Below are 22,364 nucleotides of genomic sequence, written 5' to 3' on the forward strand. Positions count from 1 at the left end.
AGTAGACCAACAACTCCTGTTTAGATTCAGGTAGAATTAGTCTTTCTGTAAATGGAGTTTGGTTGCTTTGAAGAGAGTGATGTAACAGCTGTTTCTGGTTATAATTGTCATCCTGCTTTTATTCGCACTATGATCAGCATTAGAGAAAGGAGTTGTGTCAATGTTGATGTCAGTCCAGTTTATTATTATATTTCCAGCTCCTTTTCTACTAATAAAAGAAGAAGAAGAAAAGCTTCGTTATACATTTTATTTGTACACATTTCCGAGTTAAATTCATGATCGGGTCATCATTCTGAAAACACAGGAGTTGCTGTTGTAGTGCTTCTTTCTTTGAACAGAGGAGTCTATTATTTCTATGGTAAACCAAACCATCACATCCTTTTCAAGCTTGTAGATATTTATGTGGTAGTATTTTGCAGGGGTGTATTCAGACTAGACAACCTCTCCATCCCCCAGAGCAGGCACACACCCATACACACACACGCACACACACACACACACACACACACCCTACCACTTCCACCCCCACCTATTGTTCACCCAGCTCCCCTGCAGCTATGGGACAGTGAGGATGGGGAGAGATCAGGCTTTTTAGAGCTACTGTACAGTCTCTATCACTCTGAAACACACTGAAATACACACACACACACACACACACACACACACACACACACACACACACACACACACACACACACACACACACACACACACACACACACACACAGAACTGCCCTGCTGTGTTTATTAAGGCCATGTGAAATGGTCCTGTTCCTGTTTCTTTGTTCACTCTTTCATTAATGTGGCTCAGCAGCAAAGTATGTGTTTCTGCTTTAGTGAACACATAGTTAACCCTCATCACTCTTTATTTAGAGCTGTCCTGTTTCTTACTGGACGCTTTAAACTCATTAAATGTAATTTTATTTCAAATGAGGTAGATTTTGGCACCTTATGTCTTTATTGGATATTTATTTGGTTGTTTTCTAATTAAAAAGGCTTTAACTAACAAATATTCCTAATTTGAGACTACAAAGTCATGTCTGTTTTTAATGCAGTGACTTCCACTACAGAGTCATGTCTGTTTTTAATGCAGTGACTTCCACTACAAAGTCATGTCTGTTTTTAATGCAGTGACTTCCACTACAGAGTCATGTCTGTTTTTAATGCAGTGACGTCCACTACAGAGTCATGTCTGTTTTTAATGCAGTGATCTCCACTAAAGAGTCATGTCTGTTTTTAATGCGGGGATTTCCACTACAGAGTCATGTCTGTTTTTAATGCAGTGACTTCCACTACAGAGTCATGTCTGTTATTAATGCAGTGACTTCCATTACAGTCATGTCTGTTTTTAATGCAGTGACTTCCACTACAGAGTCATGTCTGTTTTTAATGCAGTGACTTCCACTACAGAGTCATGTCTGTTTTTAATGCGGTGACTTCCACTACAGAGTCATTTCTGTTTTTAATGTGGTGACTTCCACTACAGAGTCATGTCTGTTTTTAATGCAGTGACTTCCACTACAAAGTCATGTCTGTTTTTAATGCAGTGATCTCCACTACAGAGTCATGTCTGCCATAAATGATTATATGGCGACAGATGAAGTTGTATTATCTTTATCAGTGAAGACAATAAAACTCAATGAACATATCCCTTTTTAAAAAACTACTCAAGCAGCAAAAGTCATATTTTATTTTCCCCCTCCTTGAATTCTTCAGTTCAAGTCTTCAAAATAAAAGCCTCCATTGAAGCCGTAACAAAGAGAGGAAGAGCCCGCTCCTCCTCCAGCCCTGCTGCTTCCAACACGATCAATAAACAGCCATTGGGCTGTCTGCCATTGACAGACGTCTGTCTCATGCTGCTGCCAGAGAGGGCTCAGTGCTAATGGAGCTGTTTGAATCACTACGGCTCTTATAGACCGTCTATTGATGCTTTATCGTGTCTGCTCTCACTGTCCTTTATCCGGGGATGCAGAGTTTAAGTGAGACAGATATTTTTGTACGGAATAGGATGTGTTCACGACTAACACACCCAGTAAAGCAGTGATATTTAAACTGTAGAAAAACAAGGAAAGGAAGAAAACTTTGGTGCTTTTAATTCCCTCTAAAATCTCACATTGAACATTTGTGTTCAGTTGAATGGGGTGTTATTTGGAGTGTGAACATATGCATGGATGTGGGCTAATTTTCACTCTTCATATCGTTCCAAAACTAAACGGAGACTTCACGGCTGATTGACTTTTGTTGGATCAAAGCCTGGTTTGTACTGCTGCATTGACTCTACGCCATAGTGGCTGACACGGTTGTGAGCAATACATATGTTGTGATGTCGTTGTGTCTGCTTCGTTCTGCAGTACTCTACCTAAACACGAGTGGGCAGTGTGATTTGTATGCTTGTCAGATCGTCTGTTTCAGGTCCTGCTATGTTTCTGCTTGCTTGTCCACAGTGAACTATGAAACTTTGAGCATGTTATGTTAAGTTGGAGCTGATGAATGTTGATGTTGATCATACAGCTGTTGTTACAAAGAAGGAAAGAGAGGCCAATTTACGGCCAATTTACACCAATTACGGAAATGCTGTAAATGCAGGAAATATGATGCTGCCAAGCGAACCAATCACAGGGCTTGCGGTCCGCATCGTCTCTATGCTTAGTTACATTCTGGAGGAGGTGCGCATCAGACTACATGCGTAATCTTCTGCGTTGGAACAGGGCAATGTAGACCTAAAGCGTTGGCTTTAGCGTCAATTCAACACCGTAGTATAAACCAGGCTTTAGTCAGCAGTAAGCAATAACGTTCTTTGCATTAGACGTTCTGTTTGTAAGTGATTCATCAGGTGATCAGATGATTTGTTCATCAATCTTTATATGCTAAAAAGTTTAATAAATATAGTGACTGTTATTGTTTTCCTGATATCGTTGTTTGGAATAACAGTTTCACCAATAGATGATTCCAATACCAATATTTTTCCATGACTTCTTCGAAGTTTTTTGTTTCTGCTTTCCAAATGAACTTTGACATTTGATGTTCTTAAATCAAAAGTAGTTCTTGCTTTTGAAATGTTTCTGGAACAATTCCTACAAACTGCACATCTCTGATCTTTCTCAGAGACAGAGTAACACTCCCACACCGCCAACATTTTCTGTCATGTTTGACCAACAGGACTTTTTCTGACCAATAAAAACTCTCCTCCCTGAACCAGCCGTTAGATAAACTCACCTACCAGCATTACATTTGATGCAAAACAACAGACGAACATTGGATACTGACGCCGGTGCATGGCACGTTATTTGCAGAGGACACAGTATATATTATGTGCATTGGTAATCAAAAGAGAAACGCTCTTTTGGGACATTTTTCCTCTTAAGTGAGATTAATGTACAAGCAAATTGGCTTTGATTGACTTTCTGTAGATGTATTTTTCATAAGAGTGAGCATTCACCAAAGAAAAACGTTCCCACCCACTGAAATTACAACACTTTTATTGTTATGGATAGAAACTATTTCACAGTTTAATATCTAATTCAAGTATTTCTGAGAAATATAAAACCAGATTTATATTTTTGTGTCATTTAAGACGAGTAAAGACTCAAACAAGACAAATGTGTGAAGGAAAAGAGAGTAAAGTGCCCCAAACGAGGGAGTTATTTAGGAGTAAGTAGGGAGAAAGTGTTCTCCTGGTCGGTGCATCATTCTAAGTCTCTCTAGAGATGACAATGAAGCTGTATTCATGTCACTCTGAAGGTGGGTGAGAGCGTCCTACATACAGAAACTCTGGAAACAGAAGGCAGGAAGCAGCAGCAGCTATTTTCAGACCAGCTCACCCAGTTTGGTTGGAGTGGACGGGCGCCGTCCTCGCTCAGATTCTGTCACTGCGCTGTGGTTTGTTAATTTTAGGCTGGAGGTTTTTGAACGCAGCATGGATTCTGTGGAACACCAGAGTACAGAGAAGCAGAGCTGGAGTTTGATGGATGTCAGAGGGGTCAGGATCTCTGTAGGAGCTCACGACTCAAAGAACGCTGACATTGCAGCTGAGGGCGAGAGAACTGGAACAAAAGATGGTTTCAAGTGGCATCATGGGAATTGTAGGATAAGAAGCTTCTTCTTTTAGCCTCCTTGTTTTGTCCCTTTCATACAAAAATGATCCTTTGACTGAGTTATTCTTTCCTCCTTGGGAAACTTTGCTTCTAATTCATCAACCTTTGTCCTCGGGTAGTCCTCTCATCTTTTGTTTGTTGTGGATTACTGCCATCGTTTGACAGTTAACAGAAAACACGAGAGGATTGAGAGGTGAGCAACACGGAGCAGAAATGTACAGCAGAGTTCAAGTTACAGTTTCTGTAAATAGCTTTTGATTTATACAGCTGGATCATGAAAAAGTGACCAAAACTTGCATCCAATCTGGGAAGTCTGCTGTTTTTTAATTTAGACTTTACTTTCAAGTCAAAGGATTAAAAAGGAAAAACAAGATTTGGTAATCCTCCTGGTGCAGATGCATCTACTAAAAGTTATTGTTTTTGTCAGGGACAGGCCTCGATTGTTAAGAGTATAATCCTTTTTTTAATAAGCCATAAGTAGCCTGTATGCTCTCTCCAGAGAAACTTAACTCCTGTGACAAAATCAGTAATTTCACTTTGCAGAATCTGGGAGCTGCTGGTTGTTTGTGTTGTTGTGGGCTACACAAACTTGTTTTAGATCTTAACTGACCTTTTACAACACCAAAGTGTCACAAAAAAATACCAAAGTAATGTATCAAGGCAGGGGTAAGGCTAGGTAAGCCTTAAATTAGTGGATTGGATCATCTCAAGTGCACAATATCAGGAAAAAGCTGGTGACTTTAGTAAAGGCTGTTTTTGTTGTTTCATTCTCTTTCAATAAAGGTTTGCCTTTATGGGGTCTCTTTTGTAACTTCTAAACAAAGCAATGTGATTGTTATATTAGTCATTTGGACCCCTGCTCTTATAATAAAAGGACCAAAGTAAATATGAAAACCTTAGTTTCGCTTTATCTGGATCTTTAAAATACACAGATAAGATTAACTATAACTTTCTAAAACTTTCTTTGGACTCTGCTCTCGAAATCCCAAATAATTTAACTATTAAACTGAAGTAACGCCAAATCTCTTGGACACATCAAAGTTCCTGTGAGGAACTTTCTGATTGTGTTGATTTTGGCGCCCGCTGTGGACAAAACAAGGGGTGTTCTGTACATGTGGATACAGTGTTTTCTGACAAAATATTTCAGTCTGTGTTCAGTCAAATGTATCACTCACCGAAGATTAAAGGCTGTTTCTTCTCTGACACCTACCCACTCCCAGCTGATTCAAGCATTAAACCCGAAACTTTACAGACTGACACTGTTATTGCTTTTTGACATTATGAAGAGCCAGCATTGTTAATTTAAATCTGTTTCATAACGAGTCAAAGACTCTTCACAGGAGCTTTAAATCCGCCCTGTTAGAATTACAGTGATCAGTCTCAGTTCCCTCCCTCACGGGTCTTACTTTCCGTCGTGTCCTTGCTGTATGAGTCTCGTAGACCCTCTGATGGATCAGTCTGATGTTTGGTCCCTCTGTTTGTGTTTTTCAGATCTGTCTAAGAACCGTCTGTGTGAGCTGCCGGAGGAGCTGTGTCAGTTCATCTCTCTGGAGACCCTGAGCCTCTACCACAATGGAATGCGTTCACTGTCCTCCAGCCTGGGCAACCTGCAGGCCCTCACCTACCTCAACCTCAGGTAACTCAGCGCTCCACACAAACTACCACTCAGTACATTCAGTACATTACAAAGTCAAAGACGCTCCGTGCGAGGTGAGAACAAGACTTTGCATGAAAGTGCATAAAACAAGATCAAAATAGGTACAATTTTTAAAATGCATGGAAGAAATTCATGCACACAACCTCTGTAAGTTCAAAGTCAAATCAAGGAGCTACTCTATGAAATCCAGGAACTGAGCAGTGCATGCTCTTTTGACCTCTAACCTCTTCAATCGTCTGCCCAAATCTCTTCGTACACTGATCAAGAAGTTTCGGTGCCTACGCCCAACAATCCTGCAGCTGTTGCACATTAGAAAACTCATCTGTCTAAGGCTGAAAGTCCCTCAAACAACTCATTTAGAGTGGTAATAACATTGCACGACTCTCTCAGTTTCAGTCTGCATGTACATCCAAAGCTCAGCTACTGTTTAAAATCTGCATCTGAGCTTGAGTGTTTATTTTTGCAGGAGAAGAAAATAGTTTTTCCAACCCTGTTGCAACAACAGAACCACACTAGCACTCCTCAAAACTGTAATTCCACTGTTACTAGGAAACCAAGAAACCTCCCAGATGGCTGCTGAGAAAAATGAAAGCTCAGAGCAAATATTCTGCAAATCTAAAAATAACTGTGTTGCTGCAAAAGCTTCAAAATGAAACCAGAGAAATATAAAATGTGTAATAATGAAGCTGCGTGTGTTTCTGTCTCCACAGTCGTAATCTTCTTTCCAGTTTGCCCCCGTCGGTGTTTCAGCTCCCCCTCCTGAGGGTGCTCATCGTCAGCAACAACAAGCTGTGTTCACTGCCCGCCTCCATATTCTCCCTCACACACCTCCGACAGCTGGTATGATATCTCCACTCCCACGCACACCCAATACACAAACACACACAACGTCCTTCTGTGCTGTAACTCCTCCAGACAATATTTTCCACAACCCGATGTTTTGATCTTCATGTTTTTAGACTCAGTCAAAAGAATCTAAAAACCGTCTCTGGTGTATACGACAGGTGATGTTTGACTCACAGGTGTGTTGTTTCTGTGTGTCTCTGTGTCAGGATGTAAGCTGTAATGAGCTGCAGGGTCTGCCTGCAGAGCTCGGGCAGCTCGAGTGTCTGAGGGACTTGAACCTGCGGAGGAACCAGCTCACCACTTTGCCTGAAGGTACCGACAAGTTTCACCCCGTCTGTTGCTTTTACACGACAAAACGTCTGCTCTGAACATGAAGGGTGGAAACGAGTGAAGTAAAGGAGGCGTATTAGTCTGCCAACAGAACGGAAATTTCCATTGTTATATTTTTTTGGCAAGGCAAAATTATGATGTAAATAAGCAGGAAAAACTTTTAAAATTCATTATAATACTTCATTTAAAACATGAAAACACAAGAAGAAAAACAGGTGCCAACAGATTATGTTAAAAAAAAAAAAAAGAAAATTATTCTTAAGAAGCCAAAAAAGATGACCCTATAAAGGTAGTTTTCAAACGAAGGAACTTTCCCCAGGAACTATGGACCTTTTGAGGAACTCTGCACGTTTCAACAGCAGAAACCAGGGTCTAAGTTTAGTTCCTGGGTAGTTAATCTTCCCCTGAAAAGTCCCTGCTGCTGGGTAGTACTTTCCAAAGGTACAGGAACTTTGGAGGCGGGGCTGCATTACTGAACGTTTCTGATTGGTAGAGTACCCTCAGTGTTTTGATTTCCCCCTCCGTCCACAATAACATCACACACACCTGTGATTCACTTGGTTTAATAACTCCTGAACATTGGTCTTCTCTGAGCGTGATAGTGTGAATGTGTCTCTGTCAGCTCCTGGTGTTACAGTCTGAAGAGTGACCCTGTAAACTGGAGACCTTCAGCTGAACATGTCAGTGTTTGTGGAGTTTACAACAGCTGTTTTTTTGAGAATTTCATTGTACTTGTACAACGACAATAAAGCTGATTCTAATTCTAACATGTCCAAATATCCTCATCAGATATTTAATGATCATCTAAAGACGTTTGTGAGGGAAGCATCAGGCTGAAAGTCTCCAGTTAACAGGGTCGCTGTTAAAACTGGAACACCGGTCCATCTCTGACATGGCTTTTAAAATCTGTCTTCTTGCTTTAAGTCAAGCGTTTCAGGTGTTTTGAATCCTCTTTGTCTCTAGAGCTCGTCTCCTTCCAAGTGTTGATTCAGTGAATCCATCTGTAATAAAGCACGATCAAAAACAGCACAAGAGGAATCTCCTTCATGCTAACAGGCTAACTGTGGTGTCACAAATGGCCTTTGTCTCTCTTAATGCCCTCTTCTGATCTGGCGAAATCATGCAATTATTGGATTATTTTCACCTGACATCAGACCTCAGTAAAAGCTCAAACAGCAACCATTTAGTTCCTTGAAGAGTAGTTCCTGGAACGTGTGGTCTAAAAGCACTTTATGACACGAATCGTACCTATCCTTCTTTCTTGTGCTCCCTCCAGAAATATCCGAGCTCCCTCTGGTCCGGCTCGATATCTCCTGCAACCGCATTTCCCATGTGCCCTTGTGTTACCGCCACCTCCGGCACCTCCAGAGCATCTCACTGGACAGCAACCCCCTCCAGATGCCCCCTGCACAGATCTGCTCCAAGGGCAAATACCACATCTTCAAGTACCTCAACATGGAGGCCTGCAAAAGGGGACAGGATGAGCTGGAGAGACACCTGAGGCCCACTGGGTTCAACAGCTGGTGAGGATGAGTGCAGAAAGGAAGTTAAAGGATGAAAGAGTACACACGGTTTCACTCGTCAGATATCTTAGGGCATCTTTACTGTTTTAGAAACAAAGAGCAGAGTAGAGGGGAAAAATGATCCAACAGTGAAATTAAAAGATTAAATATCAGTATGTGCAGCAAATATTGAAGTACACGGAAATGAAGCAGGAAGCAGACCTTATCAAATATTTATGCACTCTAGTGGACCTCTTTAGTTCCACTTTCATGAAACAGACCGGACCAAGGACAGAGATAAGAGAGACTATTTAACAGAGAAGCTCTCAGAGCACAGAAACATGAGTCACTGCCCTTTAGACTGATGAACCACAGAGTACCAGTCTGTGTTTGTTACAAACTCTGATGTTCCTCTACAGTCTGTCGGACCAGGAGCTGTTCTCGGGTCAGTTTGGGGGTCTGGACTCAGGATTCAACAGTGTGGACAGCGGCAGCAAACGCTGGTCTGGGAATGAGGTAAGACTACCGAACACATCCGGTCATTTAAACGCTGCTGCACTCACATTTATCCTGAGTGGCCGCATAAAAGCAAGTAAAGGAAGAGGAAGTTTGGACGAATGAGACGGGGATGAATTTAAAATCATGGGGTCCAACATTAGATGTTTATTTTTCTTTAAACATCTTCCTGAGAAATAAACCCTCTTGGGGCTTTTCTTAGATTAAAGGGACAGTAAAGAGTTTCATATTGTGTTGATTCTGGTGACCCCTCTAGAAGAAGTCGGTAGTGTTTTCCCGGACCCTACGTGGTAAAGATGTCTCAACAGATCTTCTTAATCCTACTCTTCTTTGTTCAACTTTTATCAGGATGCAGCGTGATGAGGTAATGTGTTGATTTGTAGCTATGTCAAATGATTAACTTTAACGTAACAACGACTAACTGACTTTATTACAGTTAGCTAGCTTACAAAAGGTGAGCAGACGAACCAGTTTAAGGTTAGCTGTCACAGAATCTGATCTCTGATAGTCTCTGTTGACTCTGTAGGCCATGAAGCAGCATCAGTAAAACCTCCTTATAGTGCCTTTAAAAATACTCACACAAACACAGTCTGATAAATCACAGTCAACTGTTCAATAGAATCAATTACAGATCAATGACTTAGTGACTTCCTGTCTGTGTTTCTGTGTTCAGTCAGCAGACGACTTCTCTGAGCGCTCCCTCCGCCTGGCTGAGGTCAGCAGGGACCAGAGGAACCTTGAGGAAGAGGAAGAGGAGGATGTATCCCCTCTGGAGGCCAACAAAGGTGAGGATGAAGGACAGTCAGAGTTTGTGTTCTCTGTTTTTTAAAGTTTAAATGTTTCTGAAACAGTAAACTTGTTTTCAGTGAACGGAGAAGCAGAGCACGTGGACTTCATCGACAGCAGTGTGACGGAGGAAGAGGAGGAGGAGATGAGGACCAACCCGCCCACGCCTCCTCTCACCGCTCCTCCTCTGGTACTGAACTGTTGTGTCAGATCCTCTTTTTGTTGCTCAATATCTGACCCTGTGTGTCGTCTCAGAACGGCAACTTACTGATTGTGTCATTGATTTCTAGGAGCAGAAGGAGAGCTCTTCATCACCCCAAACGCAGGACTCGTCATCACGCAGGTCAGTAAAAAACACTCCAGTGTGCACAGAGGGACAGAGACAAACAAGGGTTAATCGCTGCTTCTCTCTTTCCTTCCTGGTTGCTCAAGGTCACTTCAGAGTCATTTGACAAGCTGGGAAAAGTCAACACTCTGCAGTTCTCATTACTTACAGTGTTAGTCACTCTCTGCCACTCAAACTCTGCCTGCCGAGGGATTGTTGGCGCTGTTATCTCAGAAAGCTAACACTCCCTGCTCTTCCTGTTCCCACATTTATTACATTGTGGTAACTTGACAGCATTTTCTAGATAACTGAGACTCCTGAAAGCTGATCTGAAACACAGAATATCAGAGGGAGTGTACCAAAAAGTTTCAGGGAATTACATGTACTGTAAGACCTGGTATGGAGAGCAAAAGCAGGAGGAGCACAATCCAGTGTAATTACATCCTGGATTTCTTTCTCTCTATGAACAGATATCTGCATGAAGAGCAGCTAACAATCTGTTCTAGATCAAACATTTACACTAAGACACAAATCTGCTTGATGCTGTGTCACTAAAGACAATCAGTGATTTCCTGACTTCCTGGAATGCATCAGAAATGATGGATCCCACCTCCATTCAACAAACAAACATTGTAAAAGTAGTGTTCTTCTCCTCTTGAGGACAGACCTGACAAAGCGTTTTACTTTCAGCTACAACTAAGCTGTAATTACAGATTCTGATTCAGAAACATGTTGAATCTGGATCTCAGGGTCTGGATTTTAGTCTGAGAATGGTTCTGGACTCTGTATGTAGTCGGAGTCGTATCGACCAATCAGGTGTCTGCAGGAAAAACAGTCTGTATGGAGAGCAACAGCAGGTGTTCTAGAATTCTGAGATGAAAATTGAACATTCCGTGAAGGTCAGACATGAACATCAGTGTCTCTAATCCTCTTTCCTAGAACTCCATTCAACAAACAAACATTGTAAATATAGTTTTCTTCTCCTCTTGAGGACAGACCTGACAAAGCTTGACTTTTGACTAATCTGCATCATGATGTTGTTATTTCAGCAAACTTAAGAACCGTTAATTACAAGAACATCACAAGAACATCAGTTTCTGTTTCAGGTTGAGGCATATTGAGTAGGAATTTCAGCTAAACATCAAACTGCACGTCAGCAAAGCCAAATAAAGTGAGACTACTGACCACAGTGAGAAAAACATTAAATCTCTAACTTTGACAAAACTGAAACAGAGCTATAGTCACTAATATGGTGTCAAGCATGGATAAGCCCATCTTTAAAAATGATGTGGGACAATTTCTAAAAATGAAAACAACACTTCTCAGCTCGTAATAAATCGACAAACTGAAAATGACATAATCAGGAAAGTACTTGGTATTTTAGTTTGACCCTCCACAAAGCCTCTCTTCTTCACAGCGCTGCGTCTCCTCAAAATGACCCTGTGCTCTGTCACATGCTTGTTTGTCTTTGTTTTGAGAGTGAATAATCGTCCAGTAATGAGAAATATTGAAGCAAAAAAGTTGATTTGAACAATACAGCATTTTATGAAACAATGAACTTATTCTATCATCCCCGTTCTGAATGATATTTTCTGATTCTCCCCTTGTCCTGGGATGTGTCTCCTTCTGCGGATTAGTGAGGGAGAAATAAAACATGGTGTCCAAACACAAACAGGAGCTGCTGAACATGAGCTTGAAGCCAGTGTGAGGGAAACATGCACCAACATGTTGTTAAAACAAAGGTGTGAGAGTTGTTCTCTCATACGTTCAGAGTTCAAACCCTCACAAAGCTTCATATACTAACATCCTTTATTCTGAGAAGTGAAATCAGCTGTTGCACATCCTCATATCCTCCCTACAAACACTCTACAATCACGTCGCTCCAACAAACGGATGTTTCAACTCTTGGCTTCCGACACTTCCTTTGGGACTCCTAGAAATAGATTCCAGAGTCTTAAACTGAAACTCTGCTCAGATTTAAAAGGAGGTCTATCCTTTGAACAGTAAATGATCCGACGCTCATCATCCTTCAGAGTGAAGATGATCTTCAATCATATCATTTCAGGAGATTTGACTTTCAATTTCAGTTTCTGCTGTTTCAGTTTAAGTTTTACACTAAAACTGCATATGAAGTGAAAGAGATACATGAACGAGCAAAAAAATCTGCTGAATATTTAGTTAGACAACTTTTGAAATAAGCAAATAAATTCTTAATTCTCATTATGAGTACTATATTCTCACAACCTTATTCTTGATATAACAACTTTATTCTATTGTTTTAATGACTTCATTCTTGTTATCAGGTCTTAAAAATGTTCAGACTTTTTTCTCATTAAAAACTATTCTTGTTATTGTGACTTTATTCTCATTATATAGACTTAATTCTTGTTATTGTGACTTAGTCTCTTACACCTTAATTCCTGTTATTACCACTTTAGTGTCTCATAACTTAAAACTTATTATTATCATGACATTATTCAAGTAACAACAACTTTATTCTCATTAAGAATCTATTCTTGTTTTTCTGTCTTAGTTCTTGTTATCAGGACTTTAGATTGTACAGACTTGATTATCATTATTAAAAATGTTTCTTGTTATTGTGACTATATTCTCTGTTTATACAAACTTAGTCGGCTACAACTTTATTCCTGTTTTGTATCAACTTTGGCGTCTCATGACTTCAGACTTATTATTATGACATTATTCAAGTCCGAACACCTTTCTTTTAATCAAATTACAACTTTAGTCTCTCAAAACCTTATTCTTGTTCATGCCCCTTAGTTCTTGTCAGAACAACTTTTCTTCATTATTACGACTTATTCTTGTTTCTCCTGTTCTAATGACTTTATTCTTGTGGTCAGGACTTTTGTTTTTTTCAGACTTAATTCTCATGGTTACAAATTGTTCTTGTTATTGTGACTTTATTCTCTATGAATGCAAACTTGGTCTCTTACTGCGACTTCATTCTAGTCATGACTTTATTCTCGTTATTACAGCTTTATTCCTGTTTTGTTACGACTTTAGTGTCTCATGACTTTAAATGTATTATTATGAATTTATTAAAATTGCTACGACTTTATTCTTGTTATCAAGACTTAAGTCTTGTATGACTTTATCATCATCATATCATAACTCTGATTTTGCACTTCGACAACTTCATTTTGGAATTGTATAAATTATTTCATATTTTCTCTCTTAAACTTAGCTCTGATATTTCTCCATGCCTTTTATCTGCTCTTGATTTTTACTTCATTCAGAATTTGATTCCAGTGTTTGAATGTTCAAACGATCTATCTACAATATCTGGTTGCATTACCTGTCTAGATTCAGCAAGTTGTGAACAAAGTGTCTGTCTTTATCTAGTCAGGGAAAGTCCAAACCGTGTAGAAACTCAAGAGATGCAACTACAATATTGAATCCTCTGTTCCTTTATTTGCTCTTTGACCTCCGTAGGTCCAGCCTCCACGTGGACGTGTGCCCCCCTTCATCATCCTCAAATTCTTCCTCCCCCCTGTCTCCCTCCAGCCCCTCCCTGGAAGAGCGGAGGAGGCCAGGTAACCTCCAGATCTGGCAGGAGAGAGAGCGTCAGCAACAGCAGCAGAGAGAGAAGGCCAGGTTACTACAACATATTTATACTTCATATATTCATGTTTATTTTTAATGTTGATGCTGTGATGAAGAATTTTAAAGCTCAAAGTTTACAAAATAAGAAGAGCTTTTCGTATTTAACCCTCCTTTCTCATCTCTAACTGTGTTTCTGCAGCACGCTGAAGTTACCCAGCAGAACAGGAAGTCATGTGTCCGCAGCAGCTCAGTCAGGAAGTACCTCAGCGTGAGTTCAAACTAACGGCAGAGAAACGACACACACACATTTTAAAAACACCCTCCAGGTTTCACTCACTCATTTCTGCATGTCTCCCGTCTGTGCTGAATCATACAGTAAAGAAGTTTCAGGGTGTGTAAAGAGTCGTTTCCTGTAGTGATCAGACTCTTGGTGTTTGTCTCCCCCTAGTGGTGCATCTCCAGAAAACAGCAGCTCTCTCTCCGGCCTGAGGCAGAGATGTGCGGTGAGTATCACATGTTTAAGTGAACACATCTCAGAGGTTAACGTCTGAACTAAGTTTAAATAAATCTGAATGTTTGTCTCGCTCTGTCAGAGTGCTGATCAGATGACCGGTGCGCATCATCTGACTCTGCTACAACGTTCCAGCAGCAGAACAGGTACGCACACACACACACACACACACACACACACACACACACACACACACACACACACACTTAAAACACACACACACACACACACACACACACACACACACACACACACACACACACACACACACACACACACACACTTAAAACTGTCATCCCACACATTTAAAACAACTTCACAGAATCAAGCTTAGCTCAGAGTTGTTGCTGTTGTGGAGTTTTTTACACTGCTCATGTTAATGAAAGTTTGAAAGTTAATAACCATCGTCAAGGTTTGACCAATCAGAGTCAAGCATCTTACACAACCAACAGATCAGTAAGAGAGGCGGGTATTAAATGTGTAACAATGCTCTGGGTTTTTCTGTCAGATTTCCCGCCCTCCCCGAAGACGTCCCCTCCTGCCGGCCCAGCTCAGAAACCAAACAGTTTCCTGTTCCGCACCTCGTCCCGCAGCAACGTCAAACCTGCAGGTACACACACACACACACACACACACACACACACACACACACACACACACACACACACACACACACACACACACACACACACACACACACACACACACACACTACTGACTGTGTTTAAAGATGGACCCACACGTCACCCCTCAGTTCAGAGCTTCAGGAGTATTTAAGCATTGTTTTTTATTTTGTCTCTTTCAGTCTTCACTCTGGGAGAGTCCGGCCGCAGTGAGTCTCGTACGGTGCTGCGTTCACCTAAAGATGAGAGAGCAGACATCACACAGCTACGCAAGGTAAGATATGACAAACACACATTCTTAAATAACTTATTGTTCTTATTAAACTCTGGATTTTTTGATAAATCTGACGTTACTCCCCTCAGACTCTGGAGACTCGGCTGAAGATCACTCTCTCAGAGGACCTGGGTGAGGCTTTATCAAATGGCACCGTCCTCTGTCAGCTGGTCAACCACATCAGACAGCGCTCCGTCTCAATCATCCACATTCCCTCTCCAGCTGTGGTGAGTTTCTGAAAAAGGATCGACCTAAGGTGTACAGTGTGTAGTATTTAAAGGTACAGTGTTGTATTTAAAGGTACAGTGTACTGTGTAGTATTTAAAGGTACAGTGTTGTATTTAAAGGTACAGTGTACTGTGTAGTATTTAAAGGTACAGTGTTGTATTTAAAGGTACAGTGTACTGTGTAGTATTTAAAGGTACAGTGTGTAGTATTTAAAGGTACAGTGTAGTACTTAAAGGTGCAGTGTGTAGTATTTAAAGGTACAGTGCGTGTTATTTAAAGGCAGAGTGTGGTATTTAAAGGCACAGCGTGTTGAATTTAAAGGTGCAGTGTGTAGTATTTCAAGGTAGTCTCTAGTAATTAAAGGTACAGTCTGTAGCATTTATTGGTACAGATGCATCCAATATGAATCAAAATAGTGTACTCAGCAAAGCATGAATTAATCAGTTTCTTTATATTTTTTTTAATTTTTAAGCCAAAGCTGAGCTCAGCAAAGTGTCGACTCAACGTTGAGAACTTCATCACTGCTTGTCGTAAGCTGGGAGTCCCTGAGGTAAAGTTTCATCCTGGTTCTCACGTTTCTCTCCTTCTTTCCACAGCTTCACATTTTAACTCTTTAAATCATAAAAAAAATGTCCAGGTCATCTGTTTGATGATGTTTCAAAGAGCAGAAGTAGAATCTTGTTTTCCCTCTGAGCTCAATCATGTTGCCAGACTGTTGCTGTCAGGGTCGGACTGATTAAAATCCTTATTTATTAATTTAAAGTGATTAATAATTGGGTATTAATCGGTCCGACCCTCACTCTGCTTCCTGTTTCTCTTGTCGTTCTTCCTCTTCTTCTCTGTTTTTAACGTCCTGTTTTCCTCCTGTGTGTCCAGACGGACGTGTGTGTGTTCTCTGATGTGCTTCTGTGTAAGCTGCCCACTGTGTCGCGCTGTGTGGCGGCTCTGCTGTCCGCGGAGGCGAGGGGGGAGACGGCAGAGGAGCGCTCCCCCTGCCACTCCTCACCTTCATCGTCCTCCTCGTCTCCCTCACTGCTGTCCACAGGTTTCCTGTTCTTCTACTGCATCGCCATGGCCCTGCTCTACGTCCTCTACTACTACCTGTTCACCTAGAGGACTTATACACACTTACTAAGCACACACACACAGTGACAGGTGTGTGTGTTTTCATGGCTGTAAGGCAGACCGAGCACCTTTAAGAAACAGAAAAGCACAGAGCAGCTCTACATGTAGAGAAGCGGGACACTGAGTGAGGGAGCGGAGAATGCCTTAGCCTGGGTTAGCCTTCACTCTGTAACGCACAGCAGGTTTGAAAAGTTTAAATCTGAGGCTGAGCTGCTTTAAGAGGAAGAAATCTCATCCAGAAGAGCAAAGGAAACGCGTCTGACCTTGACATGTATCGTACGTCACTTTTAAGGCTGCAGAGGAACCAATAAATGAATTAAATATCTAAAAATTTAAATCTAGTTTCCCTTCTACTCTGGTAATTATGGTACTGAACCACTGCTGCTCTCTGTAGTTCACTGAACGTCCCTAAAGTCGGATCACCAACTCAAAAACTCTGAGCAACTTCTGTTAACTCAAGCTCTAAATCTTGACTTTTAAGTCTATCTGTGGACGTTGTGATTTTGCTTTGCACCCAAACCTTCATGTCGTGTGTCGTCATCATGCTGAGAGTTCTCTTCAGACTCAGGTTACATGAAGATGTTAAAATGCAAAACGGTGGCGTACTCTTGCGTGATTAAAACAGAAAGATGATCCCAAAAAGGTCTGGAAGAGATTTAGCTTTAAGCGTTTAACCTCAAGCAAACTACTGTCTGTTTTATTACCACTTCTAAACTCCTCACAGGAGCTTTAACAGAACTACAGAAGCAGTTTTAAAGCTGACAGACGTTAACGTGAGTGACTAGTTATGAGCTGTAAAAGCAAACAAGACCATTCGCCACATAACTCACTGTTACTACAGTTATGATGCTGCTGCAAGGTGGAAGTCGTGCAAAGTGATTGCTAAACAGTCTCTTCTTTAAGTCTTCAACAAAGAAGATTCTTAGTGAGATTTATCAGACTGTTTATGAGCAAAACTCTGCAGAAATCTGATTTAAATCGTACTTCAAAAAACAGTCGGATAAGATTTAAAGAACTCAGACTTCCTAACCTCAGGTTTTTTCTGTTACTGGATATTTTAAAAAAGCTGGAAGAAGAGCTGAAGTTGGATCCACGTTAAAAAAATTCAAGTTAAATTCAACCTGACTTTGATGATCAAAACTCCAGACTTAAGTTTAACCAAATATTAAACTTTGTGGTGGAAACAGAGGTTAGTTATCATCTGACGAAGACAAAGACGACAGCAAACTTTGAATCAGGTCCTTTCTAAATGTTCATCAAGGCAGTACTACAAAGTTTGTTTTTAATTTTGGAAACTGTCCTTTTAAAATAAATGTAGATGTTCCTCCATATTTAAAAATGCTGCTGACTAAAATTGTAGAACTTCACAGCTGATGTCAGACTGCGCTTCTTTCCTCTTCCTCACTAAGAGATCACATCTTCCTCCCGAGCGGCTCGGCCTCAGACTCAGAGAGAGAAACCTGAGACTGAACTGTGAATGTGATCAGAAGCAGCTTTGAGAAAAAGGAGCTTGGATGTTGAACAGTGAGAGAAACGATACAGTGCCTCCTCTCACTGAACCCTGATTGAGACCACTGGCTCTTACTTTAATGTCTGCTATGCTAACTGTGAGCAGCAGGGGGCGCTGTCGCTGCATCATTCCCCTGCTGGCTTCAAACTGACGGTACAGACTCCAGCAGGAGGTCGTGTGTGTGTGTGTGTGTGTGTGTGTGTGTGTGTATGTGTATGTATGTCTGTGTGTGTGTGTGTTTGTGTGGTGGTTGCTCTGACCTGCTGACTCCATGTTTGTATAAATGTAAACAGGTTATTAAATTATTGATTTTATTTATTTGTGTTATGTTTGTTTCCGTGGTGAAGCAGCAGAGTGTTTAAAGCACACTCAGGTGAATTAGATCAAATCAATATTCAGTTATTCCCACTTAAAATAACATCGATCCTTCAAACTTTCCCTTTCATTTGATTGGTTCGTAATTGATTACCTGGAGGCTGCACCTTTCAGCGAGCATTAAACGGCCTCTGCTGTTTCCACCACGCGCTGCCTCCACTCACAGAAGGTCAACGTCTGAAACCAAACACAGATTGGAAACAGATTTTATGACTCCAGCTGCAGCTTGATATCAATTATTGAGGTTTTCTGCTGCTAAAGCTTTAAAGACAGATTATTGTTCTCTCTTATGAGGTCTCTGAAACAACTTACAACCATAAATGTCTCTTTAAAACTTCTATGAGAACTATTCATGGTGTGACAACAACACATGTCAAACTGAGTCCTTTGAAATGACCTTTATTCTGAAAACATGGAGCCTGAAAACACAAAATATATAGAGAGAAACACAGTCAAACATAAACCCTTAATTTAATGAATTATCCAAGCTAAACTTCAAATTATTTAATGTTATTTTGTCCTTCAAACTGAAATCAAAGAGTTTTATTGAAGTTCATTTGTAGTTTTGTGTTTTGTTTATCTCTATTTGGTGTTGTACGTTGGAGCATCAGAGCCACATTGCATAAAAAACATCCAACATTTCAAGACTGAAGTTATAATATTACGACATTTTTGCACCACCTCTTCTGAGTCCTGATACTTTGACAGCTGCTGGGTCGGGTGGTGTTTATAAAGATTAAGTAGATGCTCCATGTTCCTTATTTCAAAACAGACTGCTGGCTGATCTTCAAAATAAAGCACTGGCTAAAATTACCGTTGCTGTTTATTCCCCTAACATTTGAAGGTTTTCTTGAAATCTCAGATTCTTGTTTCTTTAAGTGGCCTTAAAACTCTGTCCTAGTGTTTCATCCAGTCAGAGAAAGAAAGCTGGAAAGTAATGTAGTCAGATGAAGCCAGTTTGTTCCCGTTAGCCAAAGTGTTTCTAAATAAGTTGAATAGCTGCAGCCGTTAAATAACAAACACAGACGCAGAGGTCGTAACTATTTAAGTTTCTCCAGCATTGCTACATAATCTGTTTACTTTTTTAATAGCTGAGGTTAGTTGAGAGCTAGCTAGCTAAGTCAGAGTTGAGTGTTTAAACTCAGTTACTTCAGCAGTACTTTGCTCAGCCTCTTAGCTACTGCTTGCTATTTAGCTGGCTAAGCAAGTGGCAGCAGTAGCCCGTCCAGTTGGTTTATTCATTACTGTTTAAGCATTGAATAGCAGCTAACTGGCTAAATAATGTTTAAACAGAATACTGTTAGCTTATAGTGAGACCATTTGATGCTGATCATGCTAACTAGCATGGATCAGGTTGCAACTGTTGTCACTTAGACTTGGATCATTTGTTACTGTAGCTAACAGAAGCTAGCTAGCTTAATGTGAGAGCAGTAATTGGTCTTAACAACTGCTAATTGTCCAGGATGCTCTTAGCAAACATTGTTGCTCGCTGGCTAAATGTAGGAGCAGTTGTTAAGTTTAGCACCAGCTGTTGCTTTAGCCAACAGAGGTTAGCTGGCATTATGTTGGACGAGCTGCTGAGGTTATCATCTATTTTGCTTTGGCTAATGGCGCCAACTGGCAGGGGGGGAAGTTATTGTGCTTCACGAATTTTGTTGCCGAAGCAAACACAAGTTAGCTGGATAATGTGGGAGCTGTCATTACCTTTATAGCATACTTTGTTACTGCAGTTACAGAGCTAAATGTTGGGCAGTCAATGGGCTGATATTGAATATAGCATCTGCTGTTGCTTTTGCTTATAAAAAATTGCTGGTAAATATTGAGTAGAAGCTAACTAGATAATGTGGGAGCACTCTTTCATGTGTTGTAGTTTGATGTAACCTGAGACAAGGGTCCAGGGAATTGTCCGTGTAAGCTACAGCTGCTTAGCTCGGCAACTGACGCTAAATGGCTAAATGGCTAAATGTAGGAACTGTTTTGGACTTTAGCATTATCATAAGCTAACTAGCTCAATTTGAGAACAGTTGTTGTTTAAACTACAGAAACTAACTTGCTGTGTGACGTATGATGTGTTGTTGAACTAACTATCATGTGTTACTGCAGTTGTTGAGCTTAGCTTAGCAAGAGTTGGCAAAATTGTTTATCTTAGCATGAGTTGTTGCTAATAGCTAACAGAAACTAGCTAACATGAGATTGAATAGTGTTTTGAATTAAAGCGTCATGATAAAAAATGCAGAATCACTTATATAAACGTTTAAAATCGTCTTCTTCAAACCAAATGAACTTCAGTAAAACTCTTAACAGTTTAAAGTCCCAGGGGTTTAATTAATTTTGAATTATCCGTCCACCTTTCACAGAATGTATTCATCATTATCACTTTTATTTATCTTTTGTTGATTCTTTTGGCCCCAAACTGAAAAAGACCGAGTTTATTTTGTATCTTAATCTTCATGTTTCACACGTTGTACAGCACAGTTAATTCACTCCACCGTTTATTTCACGTCCTCGTCTCTGCTGTCGTCTTGAGGTCAGAAAGTCCTCTGTAAAAATCCCCTCCCCGTGTCTGAATGTTTTTATGAGCCTGCTGTTAATATTAAATTTATACTGTTTATATTTTATAAGTGAAACTGGATCCGCATCTCTCAGTAATTCACCCACTGGCTTAGACCGAGTTATATTCTTTAACATGTTAGCTGAACAGACGCACCCTTTGTATTTTATATTTATATATGACACTCTTGTATTATTCAGAATCTTTTTGAGTTTATATAAATCTATATGTAAAGTTTTTTCCCGCCTGCTGTAAAGAATTTATTAAAACTTTGAACTTTGAACTTGTCGCTGTTTGTCTGCTAACCTGCTGTCGTGCTTTTGCTTCATAAGCTAAGATGTTTGTCATCAGAGTATCTGCAGCCGCCTTGAAATACAGAAAGTGAGGATGAAAATATTTGTTAAGTTTGATTTCACAGAAAGTTTATTTTTATAATTATTTAAAAGGAGTTTAAAGAAGAAGTCTGGTGATATTCTGTTTTAAATTATTGGTTAGTGCAAAAGATGAAAAATCATCAAGAGAACCAAAACTGTTAGGTCTGATTCATCGTCATGATTTATGTCTCTAAATATAAACAATCCGTATTTTTGAAAATGTGTCAACATTGATTTCTGAACGACAGGCGAAGTCTGCATCCATAGAGCCTCCTCTCTTTAAAAACCCAAACATTGCTGCTTATAAACACTTCAGGTGTAACACGTAGAGGTACCTGTTTTCAGTATGTAGCCTTAAACCAGACTCGACTCACTGCTGCCCCCTGTGGACAACAAGCGTAACATGATTGTTCCAGCCTCTAGTGGACTTGGGTTCAAGCACGCTGCAAACGCTGTTAAAAAATTAAGCCACAGTTTCAGTGCCAAGAAATGCAGTTCCTTGAGTATCCACTAGAGGCTAGCTCAAAAAGTGAGTCAGTCCCCATAGAGCTCCATGTTAAACAGCAGAAAAAAACATGATCACAGTCTGATTCGATAAACAGTTTTGATTTATCCGGCTCATTTATTACTTGGAAACATGTTTTGATCCATTAAGATAATCTAAAGACTACAAGGCATACACTCATTTGCATAATAGGGTGTGTGGCTGAGTTAAAGTTAGATTTAGTCAGTGTGTCCAAAATGGTGACCGCCATCTTTGGGCTCAAAAATGTCTCTTCAGACCCCACTGGGTTACATCATTGAGACCACACCCATATTTTATACGTTTTGGTGGTTCAAAGAGATCCAATTTAAAAATATGGACCCAGTTGTTCTTAAGGTTTAATCAAGGGAGAAAGATCTGAATTTGGGAATCCACATTTTACTTCTCAGAATCAGCGAATCCACCTTTTCCTTTCCCTTGTTGTTCAAAGTAAAAATGGACCGGATCAAACTGAACCAGATACTCTAACAGAGATAACCAAATCCAGATTACATCCAATCCTTTTATGTCTTTTGAACAACCTGAGAGCTTTACTCCAATCGGATCCCTTTGAATAACTGGGTCGAGGTGTTTAAAATTACTTTTACTGCACCACAAAGTGAAGCACAGCATAGAGATATTGCTAACAA

General features: G+C 40.3%; 1 protein-coding gene across 2 annotated transcripts in view; it reads left to right on the plus strand.

The window, feature by feature from the left end:
• Positions 1–22,364, plus strand: part of lrch4 (leucine-rich repeats and calponin homology (CH) domain containing 4) — a 59,597-nt gene that overhangs the window by 29,417 nt on the left and 7,816 nt on the right. The window contains exons 2-18 of one of the 2 annotated variants that reach the window (XM_034676410.1): positions 5,586–5,730; positions 6,462–6,591; positions 6,804–6,909; positions 8,204–8,450; positions 8,849–8,945; positions 9,619–9,730; positions 9,812–9,921; positions 10,022–10,074; positions 13,510–13,671; positions 13,820–13,888; positions 14,069–14,123; positions 14,214–14,277; positions 14,640–14,741; positions 14,937–15,028; positions 15,118–15,255; positions 15,729–15,806; positions 16,133–21,100. In XM_034676410.1, coding sequence (XP_034532301.1) covers positions 5,586–5,730; positions 6,462–6,591; positions 6,804–6,909; positions 8,204–8,450; positions 8,849–8,945; positions 9,619–9,730; positions 9,812–9,921; positions 10,022–10,074; positions 13,510–13,671; positions 13,820–13,888; positions 14,069–14,123; positions 14,214–14,277; positions 14,640–14,741; positions 14,937–15,028; positions 15,118–15,255; positions 15,729–15,806; positions 16,133–16,369 — 1,997 coding nt within the window. In that variant the 3' untranslated portion in view covers positions 16,370–21,100. Of the gene's footprint in view, positions 1–5,585; positions 5,731–6,461; positions 6,592–6,803; positions 6,910–8,203; positions 8,451–8,848; positions 8,946–9,618; positions 9,731–9,811; positions 9,922–10,021; positions 10,075–13,509; positions 13,672–13,819; positions 13,889–14,068; positions 14,124–14,213; positions 14,278–14,639; positions 14,742–14,936; positions 15,029–15,117; positions 15,256–15,728; positions 15,807–16,132; positions 21,101–22,364 lie in introns of those variants that run through there. The other variant, XM_034676411.1, reaches the window with a different exon arrangement.

This window comes from Notolabrus celidotus, chromosome 23, assembly GCF_009762535.1.
Source record: "Notolabrus celidotus isolate fNotCel1 chromosome 23, fNotCel1.pri, whole genome shotgun sequence".
Taxonomy (NCBI): Eukaryota; Metazoa; Chordata; class Actinopteri; order Labriformes; family Labridae; genus Notolabrus; species Notolabrus celidotus.